This window comes from Rhinoderma darwinii, chromosome 5 (genome assembly GCF_050947455.1).
Source record: "Rhinoderma darwinii isolate aRhiDar2 chromosome 5, aRhiDar2.hap1, whole genome shotgun sequence".
In the NCBI taxonomy this organism is placed as follows: Eukaryota; Metazoa; Chordata; class Amphibia; order Anura; family Rhinodermatidae; genus Rhinoderma; species Rhinoderma darwinii.
Window position 1 is genome coordinate 55,684,524 of NC_134691.1, and position 21,796 is coordinate 55,706,319.

Consider the following 21,796-nt stretch of genomic DNA (forward strand, 5'->3'; position numbering starts at 1 on the left):
GACTAGTAGCTGGGAACAGCAAAAGTACAGTATCATGAAATGAGGTCAATAAATCTGCCATTCTCCCCGGACTATAAGAGGTGATTCAGACGTTTATTGGCTCTTATACCAGTTAGGGAAAAATATAATTAAACTATTTTGTATGACCCAGGCCTTAAACATATGCAGCCCGACGAAAGCCTCTGAGCTTAAAATGCAGATTGCTTTATGTCAATAAACTAGTAGCTATATTCACAGATAAATACTAATATGCAAATGATTCCGAACCTAGTTGAATGTCAGAGAATGTGAAAGTCGGCAAACTCATTTTCATGATGTTCCTTCTGCAGATGCATTACATGGAAGGTAAATGAATACACTTGGGGGCAATTATAGAAGGTATAGTAATGCAAAGCAACAGTAGTGGTGCCAGTGGCAATCATTTAGATGGTTGCCTTTATTATCTACCCGGTTACGATGGGCAATATATCCTTTCTTATTTGCACTATTTGTGTAAATATTCCTCAATATCTTGAAGAGTTATTCAAGTCCCAAGCACTTCAATTGGGCTCTGTTCACACTGGAGACATGGCTTTTATTTATAACCGTTATGCCTTATCCCGTTTCCAATCCTGGCAGATCCCACTGACTTGTTATCAGAATTTCCATTGGGGTTCCTATATTTTTGATGGCAAGAATAGCGTTGCAGGCTGTGTTATTGTTGCACTCAAAAATGCCAGAAATTCTAAAAAAATACCAATTATGCCAACGTGAAAAAAGGGCTTATTGTGTGCACATCAGCCATGTCAGGATATAACAAGGACATGTAACTAAAAGCCCCCATGACCCTTCACTCTGAATTAAAAGCTCCTTCTGAGCATTATAACCCAACCATTGACCCCTCCACAGTCCTTTGGGACACCCCCCTTATTTGAAGCCGTGGCTATTTTGGGGCATCCTAAAATCAAGAGAATTGGGAGGTAAGCAAAGGGCACAGCAACATTTATGTTCATTTGTATCAATTATTATTTTATACTTACAGTAAAGTGCTACATTGTGCATTTGGTACCGTTAATAGTGTAAATAATTTATACTTCTCTGTATGAATATCTAAGCAGCTTATTACAGTCTACACAGGCTCTAACAAGCCCAGATTTATTATTAATTCATAATTGAGACTATTGACAACCACATGAATAGTGTTTCACTGCATTGCCCTGTGATCTCCTCAGGTGCTCATACTGATCAATGGCATGTTCTTTATCAATGTCTTCTTCTACGTCTTCTCTTATCAGCTCTTCTGGTAGAATTGTCTGTGAACGTGTTCAGATTATGGTTCATCGTGTCCATTGGAGCGCTGTGTAGAGGATCAGGTTTTATTAGCTAAAGGGTTTACTTACTTATTTCAAGTAGACAATAGCTGTTGCTTCAACTATGTTATCACAACCAGCTCTACATGTAGCTGTCTTCTATATATATATAGCTCCTTTTCTCTGTGTTTTTTTTTACTTTTTCTTATACGGATCTCTTTAGGGCTTCTTTATTTTCAACTATAAGTGTATTGTCATCGGCATACAAAAGATTAATGCTTCTTCCATCATGTTCAGCGTATAGACTGTATAAGGCTGGGTTTACACGTGGCGGAATTTCACTTGAATTCCGCTGCGGACACTCCGCAGCGTTAATCCGCAGCGGAGCCGTTTCTCCATTGACTTCCACTTCTATTTAGAAGTGTTCGTTTAGACGATGCGTAAAATTCCTCTGCGGAGCATAGGCTGCGGAGCGGAATTTGGTGTCCGCAGCATGCTCTGTCTGTTGCGGACCAGTGGCGGACTGGTTGCGGACTCATGGCGGAATTTCTCCGTTGACTTCAATGGAGATTCTAAATTCCGCAATGAAGTCCGCAGCTGTCATGCACATGTTATGTGTGCTGCGGATGCGTCTTGCTTTTTTGACATGACATTTCTTCATTCTGGCTGGACCTATGTATTTCTAGGTCTACAGCCAGACTGAGGAAGTCAATGGTGCTCCCGTAATTACGGGAGCGTTGCTAGGAGACGTCAGTAAATAGTCACTGTCCAGGGTGCTGAAAGAGTTAAGCGATCGGCAGTAACTGTTTCTGCACCCTGGACAGTGACTACCGATCACAATATACAGCAACCTGTCAAAAAAATAGAAGTTCATACTTACCGAGAACTCCCTGCTTCTGTCTCCAGTCCGGCTTCCCAGGATGACGTTTCAGTCTAAGTGACGGCTGCAGCCAATCACAGGCTGCAGCGGTCACATGGACTGCCGCGTCAGCCAGGGAGGTCGGGCTGGATGCCGAAAGAGGGACGCGTCACCAAGACAACGGCCGGTAAGTATGAAATTCTTTTACTTTCACTAGGGAAAGTGCTGGCCCTTCTCTCTATCCTGCACTGATAGAGAGAAGGGAAGCACTTTTACCGCAGTCCGCAGCAGCTAGTCCGCATCAATTTACTGCACATTTTGGGCAGATCCGCCGCAGAATCTGCAACGCAGATTCTGTGCGGCATTGATGCGGACAGTTGCGGAGGAAATCCGCCACGTGGGGGCATGCCCTTAGTATGATGATGGTCAGCAGCCTTGCCATGACTTTTTTTAAAGCAGACATCTTGCTTGGGACCTCTCTTTATACTAGGCCACCTGCTGATGTTTGACTGCGGCACGGGTTGTCTATATCTTCAGCTTTACTAAATGTAACCCTGCTAATGTTTTTCTTTCAAGCAGAAATGCAAATTTTATACGTTCATTCAGTTTAAACAAATGTTTTGGAAAGGAGTAGTTTATTCAAATGCAGTATTTGCAAAACTAGTGTCATTCACTGAAGCCATAAGCTGATGATCACATTCTAGTGATTTCCAATAGTGACTTACATTGTTCATGATCTCCGATACTCTACGAGTCATTTGATTCCATAGTTTACATTTCTGATAAATAATAATACTAAACCACTAATGTATAACATGAGCAAAAACCACAACAAAAGTTAAACGTTATAAAAGTATAAATCTTTTTGAGACATTTTACTCCCGTATTTATAGGGGTTTAATGTAAATAAAGCTTAATCATTGTATAATGGAGGCTTGGCACGGTCTGAAGGCATGGGTGCTTTTGGGCCCCTGGGTTGCTCTGTCTGCAGGAGCGGTGCTGCGGTGGTGGTAGCCGCCATGTGGTGCTGCAACCGCTAGAGTAGGGACCCACTTTAAAGAGGTCGCCGTGAAGTGGCAAGTGGGCTTATACAGTTTGATCAAAATGTTTACAAAGAACCTCATGTTCATGTTTCTAAATTATGCCTAGCGGCTCAGATCAACGTATATACTGTGGATTGTGCGGTCCATGTCTAGTTTCTCACAATGCTGATATTGTATAATGAATAGTTGCACAACTTTTCAAGATACTTTGTGTTTTAATTCCTTACCACGTTCAAGATCATTGTTTGCCATAAATAGAAGGGGTCATTCATTTTTATATCTAGAGGCTGACAAGTCATACAGACCTAAGGCTGGCCATACGCTTTAAATAGCTGTTGGCTGAATGATCATTTGTCCGACAGCGTTTCCCAACGACTCCCCATATACATGCACACTCGACTTGGTAGTGCGTGCATGTGGTCTCAACAGGGATGAAGAAAAGAGCTGCTGCCAGACTCCTCTGGCAGACGCTTATCACCCTACAAATAAAAGTATAGGGCATGTTGAAATTTAACAACCCGATTTATTTCTCCCCCAACATTTACTGTTGAGGGAGAGTGGGGACTCCATACACATTAGATGGAGAGCCAGTCCCGCTGAAATCGGCGGGTACGACTGACATAGATCTAATGTTTATGGTCAGCTTAACACTTCTCACAGCTGAGAGTTTGCTACAATTTTATGTGAGCTACTCCAGGCTGATTCTTTTTGCCTACACTTATACATTGTAGCAAATTATCAGAATAGGAGAGAGATTTGTGCGTTTGATGTGTTAAAGGCTATGTAAACCTTTGTAGGCTATTTTTTATTTTATTTAATCTATGTGTTTAGTGGTCTAAAATAATAAATAAATAGACATTTATTAGAAAATTATATTCAGTTTTAAGGCTGCAGCTTCTATATATCCACTATACATAGAAGCTGCATAGCACCGCAGTAAGCTGAATCCATCAGTGAGGCTGACAGCGGTTCTGTGTGCCTCTGACACACAATATCATTTTAATACCAATCACATCTAATTTGATCAACTTAGAGTTCTTAGACATCTTATACATTGCATACCATTTTTATGGGGTTGTCATGGAGCACGTCCCTAACAGTCAGACAGTCTCACATTTTCAGCTCTAGGCAAAATTGGCACGAAATCAAGGCCAGAGTTTGGGCTTGAGTTTGGTTAAGTACTCCAATTTCTCATGAAACAAATCCAATGCAATATCGTGATATGCTGCAATTTACATCACAGACACTAAGTGGCTCCACATAGACACATATAGCATAGACATCACATGACAGAGTATCACAAAATTATGTTGAGATAAGAGAAATGGTAAGGAAGGGCACATCTGTATATTATTAGTATGTTCAGAATTTTGGGGAAAGTACATATATGTTTGATACACTTAATATTTCTAGTATAGTATGAGCCCAAATACAAATCAAATACATCTGTGGAAAACATAATGAAACATTCCCTTCATTATCTGCACAGAATATATCCTTCAGAAAAAAATATACATTTACCTCCTTCTACAAGTCATATCGTGGTTCAGCCCACTCTATTTTCTTGATTTCAGCACACAATATAATCTTAGCTATACATTAGTAGCTCTGAAGATACAGCAGCAGCCATAGTTTGGTATTTTATTACAATGGCATAATCCTGTTTTGTTGCGGCAGCCATTTAAAAAAAAATACAAAAAAAGCGACAACAGGAAGTGCAACTATATTGGTCGGCACCTTTGACTTCTCAGCAGCTGATGGGAAAATCGCTGTCACTTTGTTATTGATAGAACATTCTGAGAAAATGAAAGTTTACCGTGAGTTTCTGAGAAGACCATTCAAAAGTGATAACCAATATGGCTGCACTTCCTGTTGTCACATTTGCAAAAATGGCAACCAAAATCTCGGTTAGTAAACAAAAAATAATTAGACTTCGATGCTGCTCTAACTATTATACTATAATGTAAAGTTTTGGGTGGGAATACTCTTTAAATATTCTCATTTACAGGGTATCTGTCACCATAGAGAGTTTGTGCATCAGCATCAACATAAAGGGCCCCAATATCATATTAAGCAAAAGGTTACATCTGTGTTATGCTAATAAAGGACGGGACTCCCAGGAGCAACTTGAGAGTTCAGCAGAAAAAAATTCTATAAAACCGGTTCTCCAGAAAATTATAAACACAGAGGGGGCACGGGTCATTTTGTCTACATATACTCCACTCTCAATCCGTGTAGTTCCACAAAAAACCCAAAACAAAGAACTTTACCACTAAATACTGGGTAACATGAGGCATAACCTCTCAGTCGCCCTTAGGTAGCAATGTCAATAGCCCAGATGGATCTTCAGTGACTTGACTGCATTTTATGTTTTACTTGCAAATCTTCAGCAATATAAAGTAGAATTGCAGAACTAAGACGGAATCCCAGATGTTTGTAGACTAGGATTTTACATTCATTCAGTCATGTGAACCGTGAATTGCTTTTTGTATTTCACAGCTTTGTTAAGATGTGCTCAGGTATAGGGGAATCTTCCAGTCGCAGAGGAGAACAGATGTTATTTCACTCTCTGCAAGGACTCATTAGTTGCATAGTCCCTGCGCCTTAATATATTCACTTAGTAATGTTTCTCTTTATTGCACAAACCATGTGTTGCAATTTTCTTTATAAGTCCCAAAGTGTATCATATCAGGCATACGTGGGCAACATTTATCAACCCTCTGACATCTCTTATGTGACAAAGCAGATCCCCATTGTACTATAGCATTTTTATCGTAATAAACATAGGTCCTTGAGTCGTCCTAATCTCTTTTCGTAAATTTCTTAGCCCTTTCTGGAAAATCTGGGTGAAAACTACCAGTATGGCTTCAATAACCGCTAGCACAAGGGTTAGCCGGTAAGGAAAATTTGGTTAGTTGCACGCGCATAACCGGGCAGACGTACAGTAGGTAAGATGGGTGACAACCCCTGTGGGAGCTGCAAGGATAGCTATATTAGTGGTCACCCAGGTTTTCCAGAAACAGATAAAATCCAGAAGTGGCTAAATGGAATTATTAACAACTTGGTATAACAACTTCTCCTTCTATAATAGTTTTTCACTGAAAGTGGATATACGCTTTAGGTTACGGACATTGGAGCTTATAATATGCAATTACCCTTCGCTGTGGTGCTGAACACAGCAAAGGACAGAAACGAATGCAAACTGCTCTTTTATTTCTTGTAAAACATTAGTAAAGTGAAGCTCCAGTTTTGGACAGTTACTGCCCATGGGCATAGTTGGGTTACATTATACATGTATCATAGAAATGCCTTTATTTTTTGTTAGCGTCTCCAGTTCTTTATGGAGAAAATGTTAGAGGGAACTGGTCAGTTGGATCGCTGCAGGGAAATGTCTCATTACATACCAGCCCGTCAAATGAATGGTGAAACATGTAATGCATGGATGGGTTAGGTCCCCCTGAGCAGGACCTGCTCTTATACAGCGGCTGAACATTTTGGCTGATCATAGAGGGGGTTCCGATCACAATCAGATCCATGTGCCCAAAGTGTGCCGATCTGTAAATGCAGCACAGACTTTCACATCTGGCTCTGAAAGTTTTGGCACCGTATTGGAGGGCACATCTGAATCTCCTGCTACCGCATATATACTACATTTATATGTACCACATTTGTTCTTTGCTCTTGATATTGATGTACAACAATGTAATGTATTGTAAAGTTGTGTACTTTACTTTTAATAGAAAACTATTCTGCCTGAATTTCTGGTTGATATGGAGTATACAGCACATGAATGCTCTGTTCACACTGTTGTCATGAATTCCATTTTACCAGGATCCATGATGGATGTGATGCATTATGAGCCATCATCACGATCTGTCGTATTGTATGGGTCTATTAGCAGAGCATTCTATTTTGACCAGCAAAAAAACAAATAAAAAATGTATAAAAAAAAAAAAAGGACTAACGCAAGTGTGAACATATCTCAATATTCAGTATGAGATCTCAATACACAGGGGCAGATTTACTATCTTGAATTTAGACAGCTAAAAAATTAGACAAGATGCACCCATTTTTTTCACAGTGACTCATGCTTGATGATGAATTAGGCGCATCCTTAGACTCTTCATACCACCTATTGGCTGGCTTACTTTAGACCACTTATTGTGCCAAAATTTTGGTGCAATTTGGGGCATCTTTAGCCATGCCCCTTGCCTGCTAAGCCACGACCTCTATCAGACTAGTCGCAAACATCTGTTCTTTTTAGCGCATTTCATTGATACATTTTTCTTTCTAAATTGATTTGTGCCAAAAAGAAGGTGCAACTTAGGCCATAATTCTGGAGCAACACCACTGATAAATCTGTCCCACTGTAGCGGCATTGGCTCAGAGAGGTAAGCCAATGTAAGTTTGTGTAAAGTTCCACTTTAAGGCTATGTTCACACAGGGTGGTTACTCTGCATAAAGGTACACAGCGTATCTGCCCTGGTGGCCGCAGGGAATTCTGGATTCCATACCACACCAAATTGCTGCACGTTTAAAAAAAATCAAAAAAAAATCATTCAAATCCTTTCTATATGGGAACCTTAAGCCTACTACCTCGCTTCCAAAACTCCAGGGTATACCCCACAACCTTCTATGGTATCTCTCCTTTAAGTACGTGTGCATTGTAAGGCTGGGTTCACACGACCATGTTATGTCCGTAATGGACGGAACGTATTTCGGCCGCAAGTCCCGGACCGAACACAGTGCAGGGAGCCGGACTCCTAGCATCATAGTTATCATGTTTTCAGTACGGGACAGTAGTTCCACGGAGAGGCAGGGACTCCTAGCGTTGTACATAACTATGATGCTAGGAGCCCCCTGCAGTGTGTTCGGTCCGGGATTTGCGTCCGAAATACGTTCCGTCCATTACGGACGTAATGCTCGTGTGAATCCAGCCTTAGTATACACTTGCTCCTGATTTGGGTTACCAGACTCAGGCCATTCCTGTTTCCTCCTTTTGTCCTTTATTACCTCCCATACGATTGTGTCATTTCTATTTATGCAAACTACACTGTTGGCATTGATGTAACCATGGAGGGGTAGTAGCCGCCTGATCTGATCTCATCTTACGCGTACATGTGGCGTTTATCAAATGCTAATATTTTCGTTTATTCCCGCCTTCTCTTTGATGCAGACAACATGATAAGTAACGTTGTTGGTGGACATTGTTTTCTTCTGTTTCATTTTCTTTACTTTATTATTATTTTTCCTTTTATCATTGTTTTCTTGTCTGACTCACTGCTTGGTCCTACATTGTCTGTTGGGCCACGCGCTTATTTCTACAATATGATGTGTTGTACTTACTCCATTGTTATTTCAACATTAGCGTGTTTGCCTGTAAAGTACATGCTTGGACCTTCTTTTCTTTATCAAATACTACTTGTATTTGCAAAAACATAAAATGTAATATTAAAAAAAACAAAAACTCATATTTACCCTCTGATGTAATGCAGACCAGCCTCCTAGATGACGTTTTATCCCATGTGACCTCTGCAGCCTGTGATTGGTTGCAGCGGTCACATGGGATGAAACATCATTTTTTTTAGTTGCTTTTTTAGCGGCGATACCGTAGCTTTTCCGCAACATCTGTTATTTGATGCAGGTTTTACATCCCCATTGAATTCAATAGGGAAAACCCGCACCATAAAAGCAGCGATTACGCAAATACAATTGACATGCTGTAGATTACAAAAACATACCGCAGGTAAATTTCTGAGCGTTTTTTCCGCTCATCATTTACGCAGCGAGTGGATGAGATTTGTTCAAATCTCATTCACTTTGCTGCTACTGTATTACACTGCGGATTTTCCACAACCAAATCCGGTGCGGAAAATCTGCAGTATTTATGCTACGTGTGAACTTACCCCTACAAGCATTATGACGGTGAGCTGTAGAGTATTCCGGAGCTTTTAGAGTTAATGATAAGGGGCAGTGACTAGGATGACACATTCATCCATAGCAGAGATTTATGCTCCACCATCCAGCTCCTACTTGCACAATGTATAACTGCAGAGTGATAATAAATGTATCTCATTTCCATTATCTGCCCTTTTTTCAGCTCGCCCAGATCTTGCCAACTGAGGAGAATTTCCTGTTGTTCTTTAGACAGCAGCTGAAGTCAAGCGAGGAGTTCATGCAGGTATCTCAGAACTGTTCTCTTTGAAAAGAACATATAGACCTTCAATCTGATGTGCGATCAACTATGCAGGTTACAAGAAAAAAAAAATGCTGCCTCCATTAATAATCTTTTACCATGAAGTTTGTATTTGTATTTTTTGGGATAATCCTCTCAGCCATCGCTGGAACATTTTTCATGGTATATAAAGTTTTGAGATATATACAAGCTATAGATATACATCTGCCCCCTATGTTTATCCGGAATTAATGACCATATCCCTCTATATAAATGTGTGTCAGATGCTTAGAAATATGACCCATTAACTCCTAAATATCTCGTCCGAATCTGAACACGGCAATAGTCTCCAAGCTGATGGAAAACTACAACTCTCAGCATGCCCTGACAGCCACAGGCATGCAGATATCTAATATATATTGTTTCAATCACTCAATATTTTCATGGTATCTCTGTGCGGTCAGTCGAAGACGCATTGTTTTTAAATTAGTGGCGGCTTCCCTCCTCCTGTCAAGTTCCTGACTTAGCAAGCTTTATTAATTATGTTTAATCTGATTCAGGGTGCCCTTACAGCAGGGAGGGACTGCGCGGCAGAACTGCGCACGGTTTTACTGCGAATTGCCACGGTTTTGCGATGCAATTTTTGGCTGCGCAGATTGCACAGGTAATACCCATAGTTTTACTGTGCTTCACCTGTACAAACCGCACAGCCATAAAAAGCACCACAAAACCGCGCCAATTTGCAGTGAAGTAAGGTTTCTTTTTTTTGTGTGGTTCTCGGCCCCGTGGCACACACGTAAGGGAACCCTTAGAGGAGTTATAATTTATTTGTCTAGCATATAGCAACATTACCTCATGCTCATATTGAGGTTTGTTGCTGTATTGGCACTGTATATAGGGAGCATGTAGCTGTTCTGGAACTGTATATAGGGGGCATGTAGCTGTTTGTAGCTGTATATAGGGGGCATGTAGCTGTTCTGGAACTGTATATGTTGGCATGTAGCTGTTCTGGTAATCTACTTAGGAGGCATGTGGTCTGGCACAGTATATAGGATGCAATTTGCTGCGCTGTCTATAGAGGTTATTGGATGGCATTCTGTAGCTGGCACTCCTAGAGGGGAGGCACAAGTATCGCAAAAGGCAGAACTAAAAAAATTTGCCCCAGTCTGCCACAGGCTTATGATCATTCATTTCCATATCTTCAATTTGCTATAATCGAGAGTGGTGGCACATGCACAACCACCTCTCTGCCGCCAACGAGGCAAGGGATATTGAATGTAATGTTCAGTCCTTGGTTGGGGCCCACATAATGTTGGGTTTATGTCCGCTGCACAATGAAAAAAAACTTAGATTTACCCCCAGCAGTAGTCATGGCAACGCATCCCTCTGTCCTGACCGCAGCCTAGTCTCCTGGTATGACGCTGCAGTACATGTGACAGCTGCAGCCTTTGATTGGCTGCAGCAGTTACATGGGATGAAACGTCATCCAAAGAGGATTGTGTCACTAGGTCTATGACTGGGTGTAAGTACATGCTTTTTTTGTTCATTTTCTTATTCACGATTTCCACCGCAAAAAGTCGCAATACTTTGTTGGGGGTTTTACCTCCCCATTGAATTCAATAGGGAAAACCTGCAACAGAAGAGCAGCGATTCCACACTGCTGCTACTTTTATACGCTGCAGATTTTCCGAATGAAATACATATTTTTTCAGAAACTCTGCAGTGTTTGGGCATATTCACACGTAGCGGAATTTTTCCGCTGCAAATGTTGGTGCAGAATCTGCACCAACATTTGCATATTTGACAGGTAATTCCAACATCATATGACGCTGATTGGTCACTGATTGGTCAGCGTCATACACTCCTCTGTACAACGCCCAGTTGGTCATATAGTAAAACACGTCCAGTTGTCCATTGAGAAACTCATTAGCATAAAGCTAATATAGGTCATAACTCAGTCAAAAATGATCGTTTTTCTAAATAAAAAACACTGCTGTAATCTACATTACAGCGCCGATCACATCATGTACAATATAGGGCACTTACAATGTGGTGACAGACTTTAACAAGTCGATAGAGTAGATTCAAGATGGGTGGGCTTACCAGCTGCCGTACTCCAAGTCCCACCAATTTAACTTGATAAGGTGGAACTATATGGTTTTATTGCACTCCCCCCCCCCCCCCCCAAGTCTATAGGGAAATATAGGAATGCACATTTTTCTGGAATTGTTCATCATAGAAAATGTATTTTAAAATGCAGAAAATAGGTCTGTGAAGTAGGTGGTAAAGAGGACCAATCGCCTCCTGGAAATCCGCATGAAGAAGACCAAAATAAAAAGCTTTTTCACATATACATTTAAGAAAATAAAAAAATGTCCTCTCTAATCAAGAGATTGAATCTTTCTCCCATTAGGAAAGGGAGATGACTTCATCTGAAGCAGCAGTGTGCAGTCAGTCTCACTAGATTGTGACTGCTCTATAGGACTGATTGCTGCTAAGATGCGAGTGTATACTGTGTGAGGTGAGACTGTGAGTGTGACAGCGTGTGTCTGTTGCTATCTTACTTCATGTCGGATGTAGTAACACTAGCAGCAATGTAAGGCTGAGATCACACCTGCATCCGTTGTTCTGCTCCGCCATTGTGAAAAGAACCTATGATGGTTTCCTGTATATTATGGAGCAGAAAGAAGCAGCAGCAGAGGTAAATCCTGACACAGCTTTCTCCTCAGTGCGTGACTGCTGCTGGTTCTGTGTGAATGTAGTGAGAAACTCAGATTAACCCTTTACTCGCAGCTGTCTCCTTTTCCTAGCAGATTAACCCATTACAAGCAACTGTCTCTTCCTCTAGCAGATTAACCCTTTCAAAACAGCTGTCTCCTCCTGCTAAAGCTGGGCTGCATAATACACAGGGAAATCTTATTACATAGATGATAAAGAACAATATAGTGTATGAAGTTCAGGCTCCTGGCTAGAGTTAAGGAAATTATCCACCTAATTTACATCTCCCATTACAGTGCATTGGAGAATTAATATATAAGGCTTGAGACACACTTTTGGAGAATTTGTGAGCAAAATAAGCAAATCGAACCTCTGCCATAGTATTTTATGGAATGGCAAATGATCAAAATGGCAAAACAGGTGAATTGATTCGCTCACCCCCTAATCCTGGCCTGATCTGAGCACAAGGCTCTCCTTTGCCATTCAGATGCTGTATAAAATCAGCTCCCCATCCCCCCCCCCCCCCCCCCCCCAGTCAAGAAGAGAATCTCGCAAGATTTGGAACTCACTTTGCTAAAAATAAGATAAAACCTGTCTCCTGTAATGCTGAGGGAAATCCGCTGTTCTGCTAACGATATGAATAGGAAATAATTCTTATAATTTCATCTACTGTCACTTTTTGTGTTTTTATCATAACTGACAGCATTTATTTAATCCCTTGGAGACACAGCCAATATTCCCTATTTTATTTACATTTTTCCATAGTTGCATTGCAAAAGCCATAACTTTTTTATTTCTCTGTCCGTATAAGGGCTTGTTTCTTGGGTGACAAGTTGTCGTTTTTAATGGCTCCATTTAATGTACCATATAATACGCTGGGAAACTGACAATAAATTCTTTGTGTGGTGGAATGGAGAAAAATATTGCAATTCCTCCATTGTTCTTTGAGGTCTTGTTTTTAGGGTATGTGCACACGACCCCTTTCCAGACGTAATGGAGGTGTTTTACGCCTCGAATTACGCCTGAAAAGATGGCTCCAATACGTCGGCAAACATCTGCCCATTGCTTGCAATGGGTTTTACGATGTTCTGTGCAGACGAGCTGTCATTTTACGCGTCGCTGTCAAAATACGGCGCATAAAATGACGGCTCAACAAAAGAAGTGCAGGACACTTCTTGGGACGTTTTTGGAGCCGTTTTCTCATAGACTCTATTGAAAACATCTCCAAAAACGGCCGTAAAAAATGCCGCAAAAAACTCCACGAAAGACGCGAGTTGCTCAAAAAACGTCTGAAAATCAGGAGCTGTTTTCCCTTGAAAACAGCTCCGTATTTTCAGACGTATTTTGTTAATCGTGTTCAACATACCCTTACGGCGATTACTGTACAGTAAAAACGACATGTTAACTTTATTTTGCCGGTCAGTCCGATTTTGACAATACCAAATGTATCTAGTTTTTTTCATGATGTACTCCTCTTACAAAGAAAAGAACTATTTGTTAAAAAAAATTCGTTTTGTGTCGCCATATTCTGAGAGCCATAACTTTTTATTTTTCTGTCGATGGAGCAGAGTGAGAACTTGTTTTTTGTGGGGTGAGCTGTATTTTTTAGTGGTACCATTTTGGGGTACATACGGCTTTTTGATCACATTTATTCAATTTTTCAGGGGAAGCGAGTTGACCAAAAAATAGCAATGCTTGCGGTTTTCAGTCGCAGAAATTTCTGCAAAAAAAATCTGCCGTGTGTGACTGCACGCTTATACCTTCTGCAGGTGCAGTCATTCAGTTGAAGCTGTACAGTTGCTCCAGCACATGAGATAGACTGCAGACCACCCATCTCTTCTCCTGGTCATATCCAGCTTTTAGTTAAACTGGGTTATGAAAATCATTTTCAATCTCACATAAGACAACATTTCTTGTACATAAAAATTTCCTGGGGGAAAAAATACACCCCGTTCAGCATTTGTCCGGTCACCATCTCACAGTTTGTATAATATGTTTGTTATATTATGTCACCCCCAGCCCTTTGTCATTTGTCACTTTGTCTGTCTTAAAATACCTCTAAGTTACCTTCTTCAATATGATCCCTCTTTAACCGTCTGATATGTTTACTTATTCTACATTCCCGCAGAATTGTTCAGTTGAGGATTACTATTGCATTTTACATACTAAACTATGACAAGGTATTCATTTCACAAAGGTTTCTATTTCTATAACAAAATGTATCAATTCATCCAGTCCACCTACATTCCATAGAACGGCTCTTATTTTAAGCCATAAAGTAAAGGATGTAGGTAAGAAAATGAATAATAGCTCTATCCCTTTTTTCAGCCTTCATTATATATTTTTTTCCCCCAAAAAAAATGTAATGAATTTTTTTTTCACATTATACAAAAATACTCAAGTGAAACATTCAGGTGAAGCATAGATTTTCATGCATCTTATTTCCTGACTTTTAAATAAGTCCCCAAGGCTTATATGTGTGACGTAGTTTTGAAATGTTTCTATATTTTTGCCACATTTCCTATAGTGATTTGTGATTTTTATTCTCTCCATCGCATACCTCCCAACTTTGAAATACAGCAAAAACTGACAATCTTTTTCCGTTAAGCCATGCCCTAACCCTGCCCAATCCCCACCCATACACACCCAGTTCCTCCCACACAGTTAAGCTCCCATAGTGCCTCCCCACAGTATAATGCCCCTATAGCTGCCCCCCACACAGTATAATGCCCCATGGTGCCCCCACGCTGTATAACACTCCCATAGCTGCCTCTAACACAGTATAATGCCCCCATTGTGCCCCCGTACAATATAACACCCCATAACTGCCCCTAACACAGTATAATGCCCCCATAGTGGCCCCACACAGTATAACAACCCCAAAGCTGCCCTAACACAGTATAATGCCCCATAGCTGCCCCTAACACAGTATAAAGCCCCTATACTTTCAGTTTAATGCCCCTATAGTGCCACACCACACAGTTTAATGCCCCACAGCTGACCCCATATCCAGTATAATGCCCCCATAATGCCTAATCAAAATAATAAAATAAATACTCACCTATCTCCGTTCCTACGACAAGTGTAGGAGATCCCTCTGCTCCTCCAGTCTGTGCAGTGTGTGGCTCGCAACAGACATGTGCAATGACATCAATGAACTGCGTCCACTGCACCGAGCCGCTCCCGGCGGCGTTGCATAGTGAATGGCGGAGCAGTAAGCTGGCGAATCCCTGCTCCTCCATAGGATGCAACTGTATCTGCGTCCTAAGGATGCAGATACAGTTTAAACCGAAACATACCACTGGCTGTCAAGGACAGCGGGACACCGCCCGGAATCCGGGACTGTCCTGTTGGATCCGGGACGGTTGGGAGGTATGCCATTGGTCCGTGCCTCCTCTACCACATGTGCCTATCATATTTCTCTTTGATTGCTCTCTTCATCTGTCTCAGCACTTCAATAATATTTTTCCTTATGTTTATTAGACCTCCTTTACACACACACAAACACACACACACACACACACACACACTTTGTTTTTTTCAGTGTTTTAGGCCAGGATCACAGTTTTGGTGCAGTTTTTGTGGCAGTTTTGGATCCGTTTTTTGAGCCAAACACAGGAGTGGACACAAAAGGAAAGAGATGCATTGTTCTTTACTTTATAGCTTTCCCTCCTTTTTAATAAACTTCTGGCCAGTGGTGTAACTACCGCCGTAGCAGACGTACGGGGCTCGTGGCATGAGGGGGCCCGTGTCACCCGCCGGCTCGGGCCCCCACCATGGCCAGAGGCTCCGCTAGCAGCCTCGCCACTGAACACGACTTCGGCAGAGCAGGGAGGTATCTCCCCGCTCTGCCATTAAACAAAAGACATGTATCCCCTATCCACAGGATAGGGGATACATGTGTGATCGCTGGCACTGATAAGGAGAACGGGGGACTGAAAGTCCCCTGAAGTTCTCCATCACAAACCTCGGACTTCCGGGGTCTGTGTCGGCAGCTCCGTAGAAATGAATGGAGGTTAGTCATGGAGAATTTCAGGGGACTTTCAGTCCCCCGTTCTCCTTATCAGTGCCAGCGATCACACATGTATCCCCTATCCTGTGGATAGGGGATACATGTCTTTTGTAGGACACACTGTAGGTCGCATTTTTTTGGGAGGGGGGACGCTGTATGGCATTCCCTACGGGGGGGGGCTGTATGGCGTTATCTACAGAGGGGGCTGTATGGCTCTACAGGGGGGCTGTATGGCGTTATCTACAGGGGGGGCTGTAAAAAAGGCACTATCTACAAGGGGGGGTTGTGTGACACCCAGGGGAGGGGGGACCCCAGTCAAAAGTTTGCTATGGGTCCCAGTCTTTCCTAGTTACGCCCCTGCTTCTGGCTTAGGCTAAACAAAACTGCACCAAAAACTGTGTGTGTGATCCTAGCCTTGAAGGCTTTTTTACATTAGTTTTTGTGGTCCAGTTTTTATCAAGATATAACAAAATAGCAATATCAACTCAATAAAAACATACTGTAATAAGGCTTTGTTCATATCTGCTTCAGAGGCTCAGTCAGGAGGCTCCATCGCAGGTCCAGTCATATTTGAACCAAAAAAGAGATCTTGATATATTTGCCGGACAAAATAGTGCACCATGAAGCGCTATTTTGTCTGACAAAATGACGGAAACCACGATGGAAGCTCGACGGAACTCAATAAGGGGCGGTATCTGGCACTTCCGTTATTTTTGTTATTATGCCCCTATGACAGAACAGAATAACAGAAAAGGGAGCGCTAATGTGAACAGAGCTTACTAAAGTAAGCCCAGTCATATATCTTGTAATTTATACAACACACATAATTTAAATATGAAGAAACCCGAGTACAAATAGGACATACAAGATACAGACAACATTTAAGATTAACTATGAGGACACGTAAGGAAAAGAAAGGGAGGCAAAGGGTTAGGCTAAGGTAAGTATAGATGTCCAGAAACCTAATCCAGACCTATTTGTGAGCTTCAGGTGTTCAAATCCCACCAGGTGCACTTAGGAGTTTAACCGAAACCGATCTGTGACTAAGATAACCATAGTGTTTAGGTCCGCATAGATCTATTAGTCATCCTCATAATGTAGTTAAATAAGAGCAGCTGGTTATTGGGCTCTAGTCCTGCGATTTCCATAACAAGGGGATTACCAATCTAGTCGTTAGGTACTTTCACATTAATTTATGGTCACGTTTTATATTTAGTGTCATTTTGGACATGTATTTTTACTGGTGTTTTTTAAGTCTCATAAAGAAGCCTGTGGGAAAAATGCCAGAATAAACAACATACTAAAAGCATGCTGCGTTTCAATAAAAACGCCACTGACCCAAAAAAATGTTACTGAAATCCCACAAACCGAAACGCTGTGTATGTAGACATTTTCATATTTCACGATAGACTTTAAACTAACATCTGAATGCAACATTCAACATGCAAATAAAAAACGCACAAAGAACGCTGCGAAAAACGCCACCGAAAATGTGGCAAAATGCTATGTGTAAATTCAGGCTTAGGTTTTCCTGATACTCCATTAAAACCACCAGAAATCGAAAAACTCGCACTGTTGGATGCATGAATCCTGGTCTTTATTAGAGCAATGGGTAACCATACTAATTGTCACCTATTACCTATAGTAACATGCAAGATTATCTTCTTTTGCTCTACTTTTGGTGGTACGTTTAATATTTTATTTTTCAAAATGTAAAGATCAGAAAAACTGCAGGGACGTAACCATAAAGGATGCACAGGGTGCGGTTGCACCTGGGCCCAGGAGCCTGAGGGGCCCAAATAATCTTTGCCCCATATAAGCAGACCAGTACTATAAATTTGGTGGGGGTCACTCTGTTATAAATTTTGCATTAGGGTCCAGGAGCCTCTAAAAATCTGACCTTGTTGCCTATAGCAACCAATTAGAACTTTTTTTTCTCATTTGAAAAATGAAAGCTGCTCTGTGATTGGTTGCTATGGACAACAGGACAATTTTTTTCTGTTATACAATTTTGATAAATAAGGGCCAGTATCTCTTATCCTTGTTATTTCCTTGAGTTATATGTCTAATCATATTGGCAGATAATAAACATCTATTATCTTCATGTTGGAAGATACATGATGATGCTGAACGTACTAGAAAATGAGAAAAAATTCAGTTTATAAGTTATGTGACTTTTTTTGATAGCAGTGCTTGAAATAATAACTAAAATGTTTCCATTAAGAGCAGAACATCTGCACCGCGACCAATTTCCAGACATCCACCCCTCAGAGGGTTTTTCAGGATACATTCCCATTGTCATCTTCTCTATAAAGGACGGGGGACAGGTCAGCGCGGTATCATTACCGAACATCATTGGGTTCAATAAAGCATGCGGAATCAAATGTTTACCTCAAAGATTTGTCGAAAACCTCTTGAGACAGGGCGGCCAGACTATATACATAAATTGATGTTCTTTTTATAACTCAATACATTTTCCAATACTAAGACAGTGAGTCCATTTTTTGCTGTAAAGGCAATCATAGTATTAGTCGTATAAAAGATTTTTGCTTTTTTTAATCATTCCTAAAAGAAGTAACATTTTTCTATGTTAAGACGAATGTTTTTGCTTTTGGTTTAAGTATATACACCGCGTTCCAAATTATTATGCAAATGTTATTTTTCGCTGATTTTTCTAAATAGTCGATGCAAATGACAGTCAGTATAATCTTCAAGCCATCAACCGTTGGAGTATAATGCGAATTTTATTGAAGAAATCTCAAAATGCTAATTATTATGCACAACAGAGATCAAAACATTTTAAAGGTTGTAAAGAGAACTAAAATGGTAATTTGTTGAATTTGCAGCATCAGGAGGTCATATTTACAGAAATCAAAAGCTCTTTCAATAAAAAAAAAACTTAGCAGGCCAAGTTACATGTTAACATAGGACCCCTTCTCTGATATCACCTTCACAATTCTTGCATCCATTGAATTTGTGAGTATTTGGACAGTTTCTGCTTGAATATCTTTGCAGGATGTCAGAATAGCCTCCCAGAGCTTCTGTTTTGATGTGAACTGCCTCCCACCCTCATAGATATTTTGCTTGAGGATGCTCCAAAGGTTCTCAATAGGGTTGAGGTCAGGGGAACATGGGGGCCACACCATGAGTTTCTCCCCTTTTATGCCCATAGCAGCCAATGACACAGAGGTATTCTTTGCAGCATGAGATGGTGCATTGTCATGCATGAAGATAATTTGCTACGGAAGGCACGGTTCTTCTTTTTGTACCACGGAAGAAAGTGATCAGTCATAAACTCTGCGTACTTTGCAGAGGTCATTTTCACACCGTCAGGGACCCTAAAGGGGCCTACCAGCTCTCTCCCCATGATTCCAGCCCAAAACATGACGCCGCCACCTCCTTGCTGACATCGCAGCCTTGTTGGGACATGGTGGCCATTCACCAACCATCCACTACTCCTGCCATCTAGACCATCCAGGGTTGCACAGCACTCATCAGTAAACAACATGGTTTGAAAATTAGTCTTCATGTATTTCTGAGCTCACTGCAACCGTTTCTGCTTGTGAGCATTGTTTAGGGGTGGCCGAATAATAGCTTTATGCACACTTGCAAACCTCTGGAGGATCCTACACCTTGAGGTTCGCGGGACTCCAGAGGCACCAGCGGTTTCAAATACCTGTTTGCTGCTTTGCAATGGCATTTTAGCAGCTGCTCTCCTAATCCTATTAATTTGTCTGCCAGAAACCTTCCTCATTATGCCTTTATCTGAACAAACCCGTCTGTGCTCTCAATCAGCCACAAATCTTTTCACAGTACGATGATCACGCTTAAGTTTTCTTGAAATATCCAATATTTTCATACCTTGTCCAAGGTATTGCACTATTTCACGCTTTTCGGCAGCAGAGAGATCTTTTTTCTTTCCCATATTGCTTGAAGCCTGTGGCCTGCTTAATAATGTGGAACGTCCTTCTTAAGTAATTTTCCTTTGATTGGGCACACCTGGCAATCTAATTATCACAGGTGTCTGAGATTGATTACAATGATCCAAAGAGCCCTAAGGCTGGGTTCACACGACCTATTTTCAGACGTAAACGAGGCGTATTATGCCTCGTTTTACGTCTGAAAATAGGGCTACAATACGTCGGCAAACATCTGCCCATTCATTTGAATGGGTTTGCCGACGTATTGTGCAGACGACCTGTAATTTACGCGTCGTCCTTGACAGCTGTCAAACGACGACGCGTAAATGGACTGCCTCGGCAAAGAAGTGCAGGACACTTCTTTGCCACGTAATTTGAGCTGTTCTTCATTAAACTCAATGAAGCACAGCTCAAGATTTACGAGCGTCTCAGACGGCTCGCAAAATGCGAGGAGAAGCATTTACGTGTGAAACGAGGCAGCTGTTAACAGTCTGTCTTTTCACACGTAAATGCCTCTCATCGTGTGAACATACCCTAAGACACAATACCATCCGTGAGTTTAATTGAAAAACTAATAATTAAAAGTTTATGACACTTAAATCCAATGTGCATAATAATTTGGAACACGGTGTAGACTGTAGTATACTGGGGAGATTCATTATCCCGATTATTAAAGATTTCTAGATATAGAAGTAGATATAACATTACATTGTTATTCATCTTATTAGTTGTAACAGTATGATCTATTATTTTGTATGATTTGTATTGCATTGCTTATCTGAATTTTGATGTACTGACAATTACATCAAGTGTTCATGAGATCTGCCCTAATAAAACATCAGTAGGCCGGGTTCCCACGTAGCGTAAACGCTGCGGAATATCCGCAACGGAATTCCGTGTGGAAATTCCGCAGCATTTACAGTATCAGCAAACTGGATGAGATTTTGAACATTTCATGCCCTCGCTCCTGAAAAAAATTCAGCAAAAACATTAATAAATTGACCTGCGGTGGGGAATTTAAATCCGCAGCATGTCAACTTATGCTGCGTTTGTGTTGCGGGTTTTCCACATTGAATTCAACAGGGATGCAAAATCCGTAACAAATAGCCAAGTGTTGCGACTTCTGCGGCAGAATCGCAACTCAAAAAATAAACAAATAGTATAAACTTACCAGAATTCCTTGCTTCTTCCTCCAGTCCGGCCTCCCGGGATGATGTTTAATTCCATGTTGCCGCTGCAGCCAATCTCAGGCTGCAGTGGTCACATGGGCTGCAGCGTCATCCAGGGAGGCCGGACTGGACAGCAAAGGAGGGAAGCGTCACCATGACAATGGCCGGGGTACGTAAGAACTGTTTTTTTTGTTTTTTTCGCAGCTTTCTGCAGTTGACATATTTGGTGCGGTTTTTTGGACGGAATGTGCTGTGGGTTCCAGATCGGATATGCTGTGCAGTTCAGTGTATCCGACTTGTGGGAACCCAGCCGTATAGTATCATTTTTTGGACATTGAAGGCTTTTGTTAAGAATGGAAGCCAAATGCAAATGTGAACATAGTCTAGTACTTACTCCAAACGGAATTTTGAGGCAGATTTTGCTGCTGCAAAAAACTCTGTCTGAACCCAGCCTAAGGAGTGGAAAAAATCCTCCCTGATCCTTACTGGCAATTGGACAGATCTCTAGATTAACAGTCTACAGTAGCCTACCATATAGTGTTTCTTCTGGAAGATGTCTATAACTTTCTTAAATCTATCCACACTTTCAACCAGATTGTCACAGGGAGGAT

At 41.2% G+C, this 21,796-nt stretch overlaps 1 protein-coding gene across 1 annotated transcript in view; it reads left to right on the forward strand.

Moving 5' to 3' along the window:
• The window catches only part of CALB1 (calbindin 1), an 85,689-nt gene that overhangs the window by 39,168 nt on the left and 24,725 nt on the right, over positions 1–21,796 (forward strand). Inside the window, exon 4 of the mRNA XM_075826021.1 lies at positions 9,292–9,372. Within this exon, the coding sequence (XP_075682136.1) occupies positions 9,292–9,372 (81 nt within the window). The remainder of the gene's footprint in view (positions 1–9,291; positions 9,373–21,796) is intronic.